Here is a 14,846-nt window from a genome sequence, read left to right as displayed (position 1 = left end):
TAGATCACTTTGACTTGGTCATTGTAAAAGTAGCTCGCAAGCCAGAAAAATGTGGGCAACCCTGATATAAGGGATACTGGAGCTTGGTTGGGGTGGTGGGACTGCTTGCGGCGGGCGCCGGAAAATTTCCCTTATTTTTAAATCCAAAACTTGACAGGTATGCCATCGACCGGTTCGTGGTACATTTAGATCGGTCCAGGGGCTTGTGTATCGATGCACTCACATCTTTTAAATCAAAACCGATTTCCGATTCATATCGGTAATTTGTTACATCCCTAGTATTTTCAGGAGTAGTATTTTAAAGTAGCTGTTTTGAAGTGATGGATAATGTTCGCAAAAATCTGTTGTTTTGTCACCAGGGCATGGATTGGTGTTTGCTGTTACTTCTGCTGCTGCTGATGGAGCAGAATGGTAAGCTTTAAAATGTAAAAATTAGATAATTCAATTGCAAATTAATAAGCCTGTATTTAGTTTGCTTTTGTAGATTGTAGATTCTCACTGAAGACATTAAAACTATGAATGAATACAAAGTACAAAGTAAACAAAAAAAGTGTGAAATAACTCCAAATATGATTCAAATGGTGGCTCCTCAAAGTAGCCACCCTTTGCTTTGTTGACAGCGCTGCAAACCCTTGGACTTCTCTCAATGAGCTTCATGATGGAGTCACCTGAAATGGTTTTCACTTCTCAGGTGTGCCTTGTCAGGGTTCATTTGTGGAATTTCTTGCCTTCTTAATGGGGTTGGGACCATCAGTTGTACTGTAGTCAGGTTGGTACACAGCTGACATTCCTATTTGACAACTGTTAGAATTCATATTATGGCAACAACCAATCAGCTAAGTAAAGAGAAATGACAGTCCATCATTACTTTAAGAACTGAAGGTCAGTCAGTCAATAAAGTGCACAATCTTTAAATGTGTCCCCAAGTGCAGTTGCAAAAACCATCAAGCGCTACGACAAAACTGGCTCACATAAGGACCGCCCCAGGAAAGGAAGACCAGGAGTCACCTCTGCTGCTGAGGATAAGTTCATCCGAGTCACCAGCCTCAGAAATCACAAGTTAACAGCGCCTCAGATTAGAGCCCAGATCAATGCCACACAGAGTTCTACTAACAGACACATCTCTACATCAGTTGTTCAGAGGAGACTGTGCCAATCAGGCCTTTATGGTAAAATAGCTGCTAGAAAACCACTACTAAGGAAAAGCAACAAGCAAACGAGATTTGTTTGGTCCAAGAACACAAGGAATGGACATTAGATCAGTGGAAATCTGTGCTTTGGTCTGATGAGTCCAAATTTGAGATCTTTGGGTCATTGTCAACAGGACAATGTCCTCAAACACACCTCCAGGCTGTGTAAGGGCTATTTGACCAAGAAGGAGAGTGATGGAGTGCTGCACCAGATGACCTGGCGTCCACAGTCACCTGACCTAAACCCAATCAAATTGTTTTGGGATGAGATGGACCACAGAGTGAAGGCAAAAGGGCCAACAAGTGCTCAGTATCTCTGGGAACTCCTTCAAAACTGTTGGAAAACCATTTCAGGTGACTACATCATGAAGCTCATCGAAAGAATTCCAAGAGTGTGCAAAGCAGTAATCAAAGCAAAGGGTGGCTATTTTGAAGAATCTAAACTATGAATCATATTTAGAGTTATTTCACACTTTTTTTGTTTACAACATAATTCCATATGTGTTAATTCATAGTGTTGATGTCTTCAGTGAGAATCTACAATGTAAATGGTCATGAAAATAAAGAAAAACCATTAAATGAGAGGGTGTGTCCAAACTTTTGACTGGTAGTGTACTGTCTAAAATATATACATTGGTATCACAATGACCACAGTCCAGTTGGTTCCTCACAGGCATTGTAGAGTCTGAGGGCCTGAGGGACAAACGACCTCTTCAACCTGTCCTGTTTTGTGTAACAAAACAATAAATTTTCATAATAAAGATGTTATTCACTTCTACTGCCAGTGGTCATAATGTTATGCCTCATTGCTGTATATCCCCCTATTATCCCCCTATCCCTACCCACTACATTTAATGTGTACTAGAGATATTTTAAAAAGACTTTATAGACAATATATTTTCTGTACCCGGCTGGCCGTAGGCAGATGGGTCCCTCCATATGAGCTGGGTTCTGCCCAAGGTTTCTTCCTGTTAAAAGGGAGTTTTTCCTTGCCACTGTCGCCTTCAGGCTTGCTCTGGGGGTTTCAGGCTGGGTTTTGTAAAGCGTCTTGAGAGGATTTGTATTGTTATTGACGCTATATAAATAAAATTGAATTGAATTGAATATGTCTTCATTGTCTATATTAAAGACATTTTAAAAAGATTTATTTAAATGTGTGATCATGTTGTACAAATTAGTGGTTTTCTTTGCAGGGCTGTGTCAACAACAAGACATTTGCACGAAGTCAGTCATCAAGTCCTGTAGCGACTGTATCAGATCTGGGCCATTCTGTTCATGGTGCCAACAGCTGGTGAGAGAGTTACAAAGTTTATGTAAAATCAAATACAAGAAGTGGGTACTGATTTGTCCAGTTTTGGTCAGTAACGTGGCTTCAGGCAATTTAAACACAACAAGCCACCATCAATTTCTTTATTACCTGATGCAACTCACCTCATCCTGCTGCAGGCTTCATATTAACAGAACTGTCTTTGACTATAAAGACACCATTCAGATACACTCAGTATAATCAGACTTTATTAGTTATATTTAGGTAATAATATTTAGATAGTATCTTCATAAATCAGTTTTTATTTCACAGTTAACTTTCAAGATATTTTGCTTTGTGAACTTTGTGAAACTTGGCTCATAACGCAACCACAACAATGTTCATTTTAGTCATAAACCCATAGAGTCATTCATTCATATTCTGTCTTCTGAAGGGTTGCGGGATGCTGGAGCCTATCCCAGCTGTCATTGGGTGAGAGGCGGGGTACGCCCTGGACAGGTCTCCAGTCCATCACAGGGCTAACACAGAGAGACAGACAACCATTCACACTCACATTCACACCTACGGCCAATTTAGAATCACCAGTTAACTTAATGAGCACGTCTTTGGATGGTGGGAGGAAGCCGGAGTACTCCACACATGCAAACTCCACACCGAAAGGCCCAGTGCTACATGCATATTAAAATGAATCTTCACAGAAAATTGACACTTGAATATGTATCAGCGTTATATTAACTACCTAAAATAACAGACAACATCCTTAAACAAAAATTATTTGGGGTGTATTTTAGTATTTTAGTTTGGCTCAAGTCCCATCTACTAACATGGAGGAGGTGGAGCTTATGACCCATACTGCAGCCAGACACGAGGGGGAGATCTAGTTGCTTTGGCTTCACTTTGAGGAGCTGTTCTATCCTCCATCTTTATACAGTCTATGGTTTGAATTAATTATTTTGCCTGCAGTTCTTGCTGATGTTCTGCATGCTTATTGAGCCGTTTGGTTTGAGAACATGGCAACATGTTAAAAGCACATTATATTTTTAGTTTGAAAGCCAATCCCAATCTATTATTGTCTTCATTTTTTTGCAGAATTTCACCAAACCAGGAGAGCAGGAAACAGTGCGGTGTGACACCATAGCCCAGTTGATAGCTAAAGGCTGCAGAGATAAAGACATCGTCTCTCCTAAGAACTCTAAAGTCATTACCAAGCGAGAACCTCTGTCTAACTCATTTGACAATAGAGAACCAGTCCAGATGAGTCCACAGAAAATTAGCCTGAAACTGCGACCGGGTTTGTGCAATCAGTTAATGCTAAACTTTGATCTACAGGCTGTGTTTGTTTCCATGTCACTGCCAGTCTCTACATTTCAATCAAACAATCAGAGTTTTCCCATCTGTGTGTACAGGGCTTCCGGAAACCTTCCGTGTTTCTTTCAAGAGAGTTGAGGGTTATCCAGTGGACCTCTACTACCTGATGGACCTGTCTTACTCCATGAAAGATGATTTGCAGAAAATCAAAGAACTAAGCAATGATCTTTTTGCCGCTCTGAAAAAAATCACTAAGCATGCTCAAATAGGTAATATGATGGCGATGTTATTCTAATAACATAAATCATCTATCTGATGCACTGTAGAATACAGACATAACTTACAGTGTTATTTTTTATATATCACTTAATATCTTTGGGATCTCAAAGTTTCCTATTAAAAGATTTAAAGATTATCTCAACCCAAGGAGCAGGACATCCTCATTAGTCTTTAGTTTAGGGCATATAATTAAAAAGTACTCTGTGGTGTGACAATAACTTAGACATGCAATTCGAGAATCACGAATCAAGAGTCTTTATTGTCATTATGAGAACATAACGAAATTTTGCGGAGACTCCCGTCTTTAGAGGCACACATATAAATAACACAACATTAAAAAAAAAAACACTTACGAAAAATGTAAAACACTCTTAAAAGAAGAAAAAATGTAAATTAAGTGCAGCTTAGTGTGAGTCCTGTTATGTCAAATGTTGAGTTACAGACTCTTCACTGACCAGGCTGAAGGTGGTATAGTAGACAGTGGATGCTGTGCAATTTTAACAATGGTTAGGCTAAAAAGTATGGGAGTAGCAAAGTCTTGTCTGCTGCAGGTTCCACTAATTTTTTTTCTCGTTCTCTCTCTCTCTCTCTCTCACCAACACATATTCCTGAGTTGTACAATTTACACAAAACGTGTGTGTTTTTACACATTTTATACATTTCATTTGTTTGAAATGTCTGACACATTAAAAAACTAAAATGTGACGAGTAAAGCTGTAGCTTATTATAATTACAGGATTTGGTGCCTTTGTTGATAAGACAGTCCTTCCTTACACCAACACCAAAAAGGAAAGACTGGAGAAGCCATGTGATGAGAATGACCAGCAGTGTCAGGCTGCCTTTGGCTACAGACATGTGCTTAGTATGACAGCAAAGGAGGAGGAGTTCCAACAAAAAGTGGCAGCTCAGTTCATTTCTGGGAACCTTGACTCTCCTGAAGGGAGTCTGGATGCCATGATGCAGGCTGCTGTATGTGGGGTAAGGACCCATTTGAAACAGATAAATATGTATTGTAAGCGAGACAAGGTACAAACTTGATGTTTTAAAGACTAATATTAATATTAATAGTAATATTTCTTCCAATGGCCTGACACAGTTTAGTAGGAATTGTGACTTTATGTCTAGAGTCAGAACTGTCTTCTCTGGGCTCCAAAATGTAAACTAAAGCATAGAATTGTGGTGCTTTTGCTGCTTGGTGGTGCAAACTCTTTTGATAGGTGATTTTACAATGCCACTGATAATGATCTGTTATGTAGTGTCCTTCACTTTGTTAAAGTGTTCCCATTAAAGAGTTGACCATATTTTTGTTTAGGACAAAATCGGTTGGAGAAACAGCAGCACTCGGCTTATTGTGCTGACCACTGACGCTGGATTCCACATGGCTGGGGATGGAAAACTGGCTGGCATACTGGAACCCAATGATGAACAGTGTCATGTGGAAGACAGTGTTTATGTCCAGAGCAGTGAGATGGTATGTGTGGAATCATGACAGTTTTGTTCAGTGATTTGACTCATCTGATTATGTAAGCGGTGTAAGCAATATTTGAAAGATTTTACTAATTATTATTTGCAGGACTACCCATCTGTTGGACAACTTGCTATGGTGTTGGAAAAGCACAATATTCAGCCAATATTTGCAGTGACAGAGAATGTCAAGAGTGTGTATACGGTAAATTAAATCAATTCCCTTTGGTACACCTTACAAAGGAAACATTGTATTACCGGTAATCAGATTCAAATTTAATTTCCATGTTTTATTTTCCAGGAACTCTCCAAATTGATTCCAAAATCTGAAGTGGGAGTCCTGTCATCAGATTCTAGAAATGTTGTTCCGTTGATTGAAAACGCCTACTATGTAAGTTGATCTTTCATTGTGCATCAGTTTGCCACCTTTGAGGGCACATGTATCTTTGAAATCTGTATTGTGACCAATACGTTCTTTCTTACTGATTTTTATGGCAGAAGTTGTCCTCTAAAGTAACCGTGACCCATGACAGTCTTCCTGACAATGTAAGAGTTGTCTATACCCCTGTATGCAGTGATCCAGGACCAACAGGAGACAGCAAAGGAGTTTGTAACAATGTGCATCCAGAACAAACGGTCAGTGTTGACAGTGTTGTTCACAAAGTATATAACGCTCACAGCTCTTATTACATTTCAGATTCGGATGCTTAATTGTATTAGGTGCTGCCCTTGTGTAATTGCAATTCTTATTAACTATCATGCATTCATTGTATAAATCTGTATATCCTGGTCCAGATCTGGTGGCCCCAGGCTAGATGATGTAGCTCAGACACCAGCTCTTCAGGAAAGATTCTAAACTATTCCAGTGCATGCTGTAGGCCAGGGTGTCAAACATATGGCCCGAGGCCTAAAACCAGCCCACCAGAAGGTCCAATCTGGCCTGTGGGATGAATTTGCAAAGTGCATTAATTATAATTGCAAATTTTCAATAAAAATAACTGCTATTTATAATTTGTCCACTAGGATCAGATTGTTTTAGTAAGATCTGTGGACATAACATGTCAATGTGGTCCAGAACTGAACTGTAGCAGCAGTGCACCAAAATTATTTTCCTAAAGAAATTTCAAGTTGTTCCTAAAATGTTTTGTAAAAGAATAGTTCATTAAATGTTAATATTGTCATCATGTACTTTTTTTGCACTGAAGCAAAGGGAAACGTTGTTGTTATTAGGTTATTATGTTTCTGGTCCAGCCCCCTTGAGATCAAATTGGACTTAATGTCCTGAACTAAAACAAGTTTGATACCCCTGCTGTAGGCCATAGTTTGCTAATGCAAGCAAAACCACACCTTGGCTGGTTTTGTCACAAAACAGAATAAATGAGGAGGCACACACCTTGTGGAAACCAGCACCAACTGAGAATGTGCAATCACAAAATGGGAATATTGTGCCTTTGGTTTTTCATGCCGTTTTTAATTCTTGCAAAAGTGTCTGACTCTCCAGTTTGAAATGCCCTTTCCAGATACATTTTGACGTTACTGTGACTGTAGACTCATGTATGGAGGACAAGTCTTTCACTGTCAGACCACTGGGCATTAAAGACACACTGACAGTGACTTTATCTACCAACTGTGAGTGTCCATGTGAAAACTCTGATGGCAAAAATCACCAAATTTGCGCTGACAGGGGAAGCATCATCTGTGGTATTTCCAGGTAAGCTTTTCCCTCCCACACAATGACTGTATGCGTATGGTTTGCGTATTTTTGGTAATTAGATTTTACTGTTATTACTAGAACTAATACTTCTTAGACCACTAATCTTGTGTCAAAGAAACTTCCTGAGAAACAAAATATGACTTTTTGCCTTACTTTGATTTGGAATACATTTTTTTGTTTGACGATTAGTTTGTGAGACTGAAAATAAGCCTTTTTCCACAGCCACTGGGTTACCAAATACTACACAGTAAAAGTAGTTCTTATTGTGCAAGTAGTGTCAGAAGTACTTATTCCAAAAATATTGGAATATTAAATTCTGAGACTGGAGTACTCTACAGAGTTATTAATAGTATTTCTGCAAAATGTGCCAATTTCATTGGCGTACTGTAAGTGACCTGTATTACTTCTGGCTGGCTAAATTCTTAAAGCCATTGGAATTAGTTTTGTTTTGATTTGTTTTTCTGTATTGAACTGTCATCTGTTGACTTGTCTTTCATTTTTAGTGAACATGCATTGTTGCGTTCCTTAATCCCGATCAACAAAAATAAAAACAAGCAATATCCTATTGATTTAACCTTGATTTGTCCATTAATGGAAATAACAAAAGTGAGACTATTGCTGTGACATGTGTCCCATACTGTATTTAAAAGTCACTTCCAACCGTGCCTCAGACTTATTTGATGGCAATTAATTTAAATCTTAGATTGGACTAAATGAAAGTGAGAGCTGACTTGACGGCAGTGTACTGCTCCATTTTGTTACATCAAGGTTGCATTTTTGGTGATACAGTTTAACATTTAACGACTTTACACAGGTCCATACTTTTTCAATATGTTTTTTCAATATATGTGGTTCAGAAAATACACCTCCTTTTCACATTTTCCTCTGGAATAATATTTAAACAATAATATCAAGATTCCTCATTATTCATGAAGGAATAGCAGGCCTGGCTCTTTCCAGCACTTTTAAAATGAGTTTGTTTTACCTGCACACAAAGAGAAATATCCAGTCCTCAAACAGTTTGTGGATGACTGAACAATTTTGAAAAAATATGATTGTATGTTCTATGAGAGGGTGCATCTCATAGAGAGTGTTCTAACAAACCATCCATCTTTTTATCTTGTCCTTATTCAGCTGCAAGGAGGGTTTCATTGGTCAGTTCTGCGAGTGTTCCATTGGCGATAAAGACGAAAACTCCCTGCGACCATCCTGTCAGAGGAATAACGGCACTGAGTGTGAGGGTCGAGGGGACTGTGTGTGTGGCAGGTGCCAATGCCACGACACGGAGAAGGGCACCAGTTACTATGGTGAATTCTGCGAGTGTGATGATGATAACTGTGAAAAGTTCCAGAATAAGCAATGTGGAGGTACGGTTGCAATCATTTTGTGTTACAGCTTTTTGTTTAATATTTTAAAACATTTCTCACCAGAGACATTGTTCGCTGATTTTCCAGTTCTTCCCTGCCTAATCAACCAAAGCCAAGGTCACTAGGAGGCTTTAAGGATTTGTTATTGCATAAAAATATAACTTAAATAACTTAATGTTTGATAAAAAGTTGTGACTGTATGTGGTGAGTTGGTTATTACAGTGTAACAACAATAATGGTTTATAAACTCACTATGGCATCCATATTCATCTCATAAGTGAACAGTAGCAGTCTACTGTACAATCACTGTGTTCTCACTGTTACAAGGTAAGCAGGTTGCAGTGGAGATTGTATTATTTGATGTGTTGTTGTCTTCACTATCAGCATTATCCAGAAAGTTGAAAAAAAGTAAAGGGAGACCAATCACAGCACTGTTCAGGTGGATGTAGGACGAACATGAGAAATCCTTTAATTAACTAATAATTTCACACTCCCTGACAGATGCAAATACATTTATTAACAGGACACGAGAGAATGGGGATGGATGGATTAAAGGAGTAGAGATGAGTGGAGACAAATGGATGGGATGAATGAGGTGGGATGGGGAGTTGGGTGATGGTCTTCAGATGTGAAGAAACCCAGGATGTGAGACTCTCTGCTCCTTGTTTTGTAAATGCCTTTCATTAGATGAACTTGTCTGATGTCATTGAGGTGGGTGAGACTATAACCTTGGCAGGCTTGGGAAATAAGCAAGCTGTTTTCAAGTATCATGAAGTCATGGAGGGAAGGACCACTGGCAGACTGTGATAGGAGTACAAAAGACAACCTCATGGGCAAATTGCGTAGCTGAGTTGATTGAGAAGGGAAAGCTGACTTAAAGAACTGTGATCTGGTAAGAGTGGGAAAATCATGATACAGTACATGGGATTAGTCCATTACTACTGTAAGACATGAACGTCAGTCAGTCCAGAAACCCGTCAAATGCAGGATAGGAAGACTTGGAGTGACCTCTGCTGTAGAGGATAAATTACCAGCCTCAGAAACCACAAATTAACAGTACCTCAAATTAGAGCTCATTTACATGCTTCACAGTTTGCAACATCAGCTGGGAGAACATGAAGAAGAAGAAGAAGAATAACAACAACAAGAGAATTGCTTGGGCCAAGAAACCCAAGGAAGACTCTGACTTTTTGAGAGACAGATTTCTACATGTGTGGATGAGGTGGTGTGATGGTGTTAGGGTCCTTTGCAGATGATTGTTGGTGATTTATTCAAAATTCAAGAAACACATGACCAGCATGGATCACAGCATTCTGCAGCAACAAGCCATACCATCTACCATCATTTGTTTTTCAACAGGACAATGAACACACCTCCAGGATTTGAAAGGGCTATTATACCGAGAAGGAGGGTGATGGGGTGCTACATTAGAAGACCTGGCCTTCACAGTCACCCAACCTAATTTTATATGGGATGGTTTGGGTGTAGCAAAGTGAAGTGAATGCAAAGCATTCAACAAGTGCTCCATGTCGAAAGACACATCCTGTGGTTGTGAAAAAGATGTTAGTCTGTATGAGAAGGGTCAAATCATTGGCATGCATCAAGCAGAGAAAACATCTAAGGAGATTGTAGAAACTATTACAATAGGGTTATGAACTGTACAACACATTATTACAAACTCGAAGGATAGTGGAGAACCATCGTCTTTGAGGAAGAAATGTGGTTGGAAAAAAATCCTGATTGATCGTGATTGGCGATCACTTAAACATTTGGTGAAATCAAATCGAAAAAAAGCAACAGTAGAACTCAGGGCTATGTTTAAGAGTGAGAGTAAGAGCATTTCCACATGTGCAATGTGAAGGGAACCCAAGGGATTGAGACTGAACAGCTGTGTAGCCTTAAGAAAACCACTAATCAGTGAGGCTAACCGAAAAAAAAGGCTTCAATTTTCTAGGGAGCATAAAGATTGGACTCTGGAGCAACGGAAGAAGGTCATGTGGTCTGATGAGTCCAGATTTATCCTGTTCCAGAGTGATGGGGGCATCAGGATAAGAAGAGAGGCAGATAAAGTGATGCACCCATCATGCCTAGTGTCTACTGTACAAGCCTGTGGGGGCAGTGCTATGATCTGGGGTTGCTGCAGTTGGTCAGGTCTAGGTTCAGCAACATTATGTGTCCAAAGAATGAGGTCAGCTGACTACCTGAATATACTGAATGACCAGGTTATTCCATCAATGGATTTTTTTTCTTCCCTGATGGCACGGGCACATTCCAAGATGACAATGCCAGGATTCATGGGGCTCAGATTGTGAAAGAGTGGTTCAGGGAGCATGAGACATCATTTTCACACATGGATTGGCCACCACAGAGTCCAGACCTTAACCCCATTGAGAATCTTTGGGATGTACTGGAGAAGGCTTTGCACAAAATCTGGTGACAGTGAAGAAGCTTATTGAAACAATGACACAGAGAATGCGTGCTGTGATCAAAGCTCAGGGTGGACCAAGGAAATATCAGAGTGTGTGACCTTTTTTTGGCCAGGCAGTGTATTTGGACACAACGACTCCACAGAGAAACTGCAAGATATACAGGGTAGAAATTATGTCAGTGCTCAGGAACTTTCCTCTCTGTTTGTCATTACTTGTAGGAAATGGTGACTGCAAATGTGGACAATGTAAATGTCATCCGGGCTTTGAGGGCACTGCCTGTCACTGCAGAAAGTCTGATAAGGCCTGTCATACCTCAAACAACAGTGTGTGCTATGGCAGAGGGTCCTGCGTGTGTAACCGCTGTGAATGTATAGAGGGATACCAGCCTCCACTATGCCATACATGTCTTGGCTGCCCAGACCCATGTCAGACCAAGCTGTAAGTTAACACATTCATTCTGCTATCACTTCACCAATTTACAAATACATAAATAAATAAAGTATCTCCACTGCAGACCTATAATGAAAACTCACTGAACTTTATTTTCAGGAATTGCATTGAATGTCTCGCCTTTGGCTCCGGTCCCTTTCAAAAAAACTGTAGCATCATGTGTATTAACACCACAGCAGAGATGGTAGACACATTCACCCTAGCAACCAAGGAGTGCCAGCAGAAGGACAGTGAGGGATGCTGGATCAAATTTAAGCTGGACCAGTTGGTTGGAGAAGATAACTACAAGGCTGAAATTTTGAAACAGAGAGGTAAGCTGCCAGTGAAATAACAGAAAACTCAGACTTGGCAAACTCTTTATATAAGAACACTCTTCTTGTCTCAGCACCCTGTAAACACATTATTTGACAAGTACTGTATGTGGTCACAAATCCAAAGTATTGGACACATTAACATATTAACCCCTTTCTTTCAAGTTCAGTGTGTTTGAATTGTGTGAAACCTTCTGCTATTTATAACTCCTACATACTGTCCAGAACCACCCAGTGTTATAGCTATTATCGCAGGCTCCATCGCTGGGGTGGCTCTCATTGGCATTCTGCTGCTGATGCTCCTCAAGATTCTCATCTACATGAAGGACCTGGAAGAATTCAAGAAATTTGAGAATGAAAAGAAGAAATCCAAGTGGGCAGAGGTGAGAGAGAGTTTGTGTGAAAGTCTTTTTTTTTTGTTATTGTTTCACAACAAGTTGTTGGTATTTTTGTTTCTGTATCTATAGTTTGTTGTTAAGCAAAATACAGTGAATCATGCCTCCTTTTAGATTTGAATACCTAATAGGCCTCAGATAAACATTCAGATTGTTCTGTCGTGACACATGTCTATTGCTTGATTGTGTTATTATGTGTCACAATGAATAAAAACTGTAGGAGTCAGGACTGGAAGTCAGGATTATGTCATTGTTAACTTTATAGCAGGAGACCAAGGTTCTGCATAAGGTTGGCTTGGTACTGATCCACCAGCACTCTAGTGCTCCAGTGTTACCCCCTGACTGGACAGATAGTCCATTTAGTTTCTCCTCTGCTCCACTGCTGTAGATAGTAAGTTGTATTCTTTATTTTGAAAAGGATCTCTGTGCTACCACAACACTCACTATGTGAACAGTAGCATGGCAGTGCAATCCTGTATGAACTCTGATATGTCTCTGATTGATCCGCAATAAGAAATTAGGGGTCGATTCTGCATTTGCAGATTTCTGTATTGAACTTCTGATGGAATCCTGGATGCATTAGTTCCAGAAGACAATGAGACAATTAGTCGTTGTAGCATAACACATTTGCAAAGGCAAATCTACCAGGGAATGTATTTGTTCAGTGTAAACAGGATGCAGGGATGGATGTGAACATGGTTGTTTTAGGAATGTAGAAATCCTGAATCTTTGTTTGAAATAGCAGGTATGATAATTCCAGAGGGTTGGTGTCGAGTAGTCCATTTTTCTTCTGATGTATTTCAGCTGTTAATGGCAGTATATTGAAATCTAGTTATCAGTGTTACATATCAGGGGAGCTAGATGGTGACACTTAAATGTTGTATTCAGAAAACTCACAAGTATTAGTCTTGTTCAACCGTCTTCTCCAACTATATGGTAAATGGTCTTGCTTTTATATAGCACTTTTCTACCAATTGGTACTCAAAGCGCTTTACAGTCACAGACACATCTACCCATTCACACACACACACACACACACACACACACACACACACACACACACACAAACACTAGTGCCATGCTCTGGGAGCAACTAGGGGCTTCAGTGTCATGCACTTCGGCATATGGCACGTTCCGGGGATCGAACCGCTAGCCCTCTGGTTTGTGGACAACCTACTCTACTGAGCCACAGCCGCCAATTATAACCTTTATTTAACCAGATAAAAACCCCATTGAGATCAAGACCTCTTTAATCTCATATTGTCCCTTTTTTTTGGTTGACATGTTGTGGTTTTCAATATTAATATATAATAATTTATATAATAAAATTCTCAGATGACTATGGAAAACCAAATTAATTAGATTATCATCACCAGAAATAGAATTAGACAGCTGAGCTTGGATCTTGTAAGTGACTTACAGAGAACACAGCCCATAACTTGTCAGCACTGATTTCATTGTAAAAGTGTACTGAATTGTACTGAATTAAGCAACAACAGTGTGTCTGGAATAGTGCTGTGGAAATATAAATGATTCAGAATATGTGGCCTTTGTAGTAGAGGTAGTAATCCTGATCCAGCCTTTTTAATAAACAAGGCTTTGCAGTTTCAACATGGCTGATGGAGAGATTACCTAGGCAGTATGTTAAAAAAAAAAAATAATAATTTTTTTTTTTTTGCGTTTAATACCGCCTTGATCAAGGTTCTAAGGGGGCAATGCATCCCACAGGACGGTGGTCAACGGTCTCGAATGACGGACAGCAGAACTTAAATAAATGCAGAAATGGCTGGGACACTTCCAAGACGACAGAACAGCTAGTCGAGTAGCTATATTTATTGACTGCAGGTTGGTTTGTGGAAAAATGCAATGAGTTAAAAGGATCTGACTTCTCCATCATCATTCTTTATTCATGTCACAGCAGTAAAGTCGGCCAGTCGACCACCCCTACTGGCCACTCGCTGAACAAATATGGCATGGCTGTGTTGTTTTTAATAACTGATTATTATCAGAGGCAGACAATATCACTGAATATATCTAGTATACACCGATCTGGCATAACATTATGAGCATTGTGGAGGTCTGAATCAGGCCTCCAAAACAGTTGTGACTCATCAGAGAATGGACATGGTCCTTCTGAGGGTGTCCTGTGGTGTCTTGCAACAGAATGTTTTTAGTAGGGGCCTTTGGGTCCTGTGGGTGGAGGGGAGGGGCCTCTGTGGATCATCCCACAGATACTTGATCAGTTTGGGATCTAGTGAATTTGGAGGCCTGGTCAACACCTTGTGCTGTTCTTCATGTTTTTTGAGTTGTTCCTAAAGCGTTTTTGTGTGTGTGTCTGTGTCAGGCTGCATCGTGCTGGGGATGGCTGCTGCCATCAAGGAGTGTCATTGCTATGGGGTGGGGGTGCCTGGTCTGGTCTAGGTGGGTGCTACATGTCTAAGTAACATCCACACGAATGAAAGGTCCAAAGGTTTCCCAGCAGAACATTGAATTGTCACAAGATGGTCAATGTTATTTACTTCACCTGTCAGTGGTTTTAATGTTGTGGCTGATCGTTGTATGATGACTATGTCTGAGGGTTACATCACGTTGTATATGTTACAACAATGATAGTTGTGGATGATATACTGACATCACAATACTGATTCACTGGGAGTGAACCACGGGTTGCT

General features: G+C 39.9%; 1 protein-coding gene across 1 annotated transcript; it reads left to right on the top strand.

The window, feature by feature from the left end:
• Positions 1-362: 362 nt before the first annotated feature.
• On the top strand, positions 363-13,054 carry LOC311487851 (integrin beta-2-like; the record flags this gene model as incomplete). Its single annotated transcript, XM_084544250.1, has 14 exons — positions 363-411; positions 2,384-2,481; positions 3,547-3,748; positions 3,864-4,034; positions 4,781-5,022; positions 5,357-5,515; positions 5,618-5,713; positions 5,810-5,899; positions 6,007-6,144; positions 7,029-7,219; positions 8,357-8,589; positions 11,237-11,456; positions 11,568-11,779; positions 12,005-13,054. 14 exons carry the CDS (start codon positions 363-365, stop codon positions 12,244-12,246), a joined length of 2,343 nt encoding a protein of 780 aa, XP_084400376.1. The 3' UTR covers positions 12,247-13,054.
• Between the last annotated feature and the right edge of the window lie 1,792 nt (positions 13,055-14,846).

The sequence above is a fragment of the Chelon labrosus genome (assembly GCF_963514085.1).
Source record: "Chelon labrosus genome assembly, chromosome: 5".
Classification (NCBI taxonomy): Eukaryota; Metazoa; Chordata; class Actinopteri; order Mugiliformes; family Mugilidae; genus Chelon; species Chelon labrosus.
This window is presented reverse-complemented; position numbering and strand designations above follow the sequence as displayed.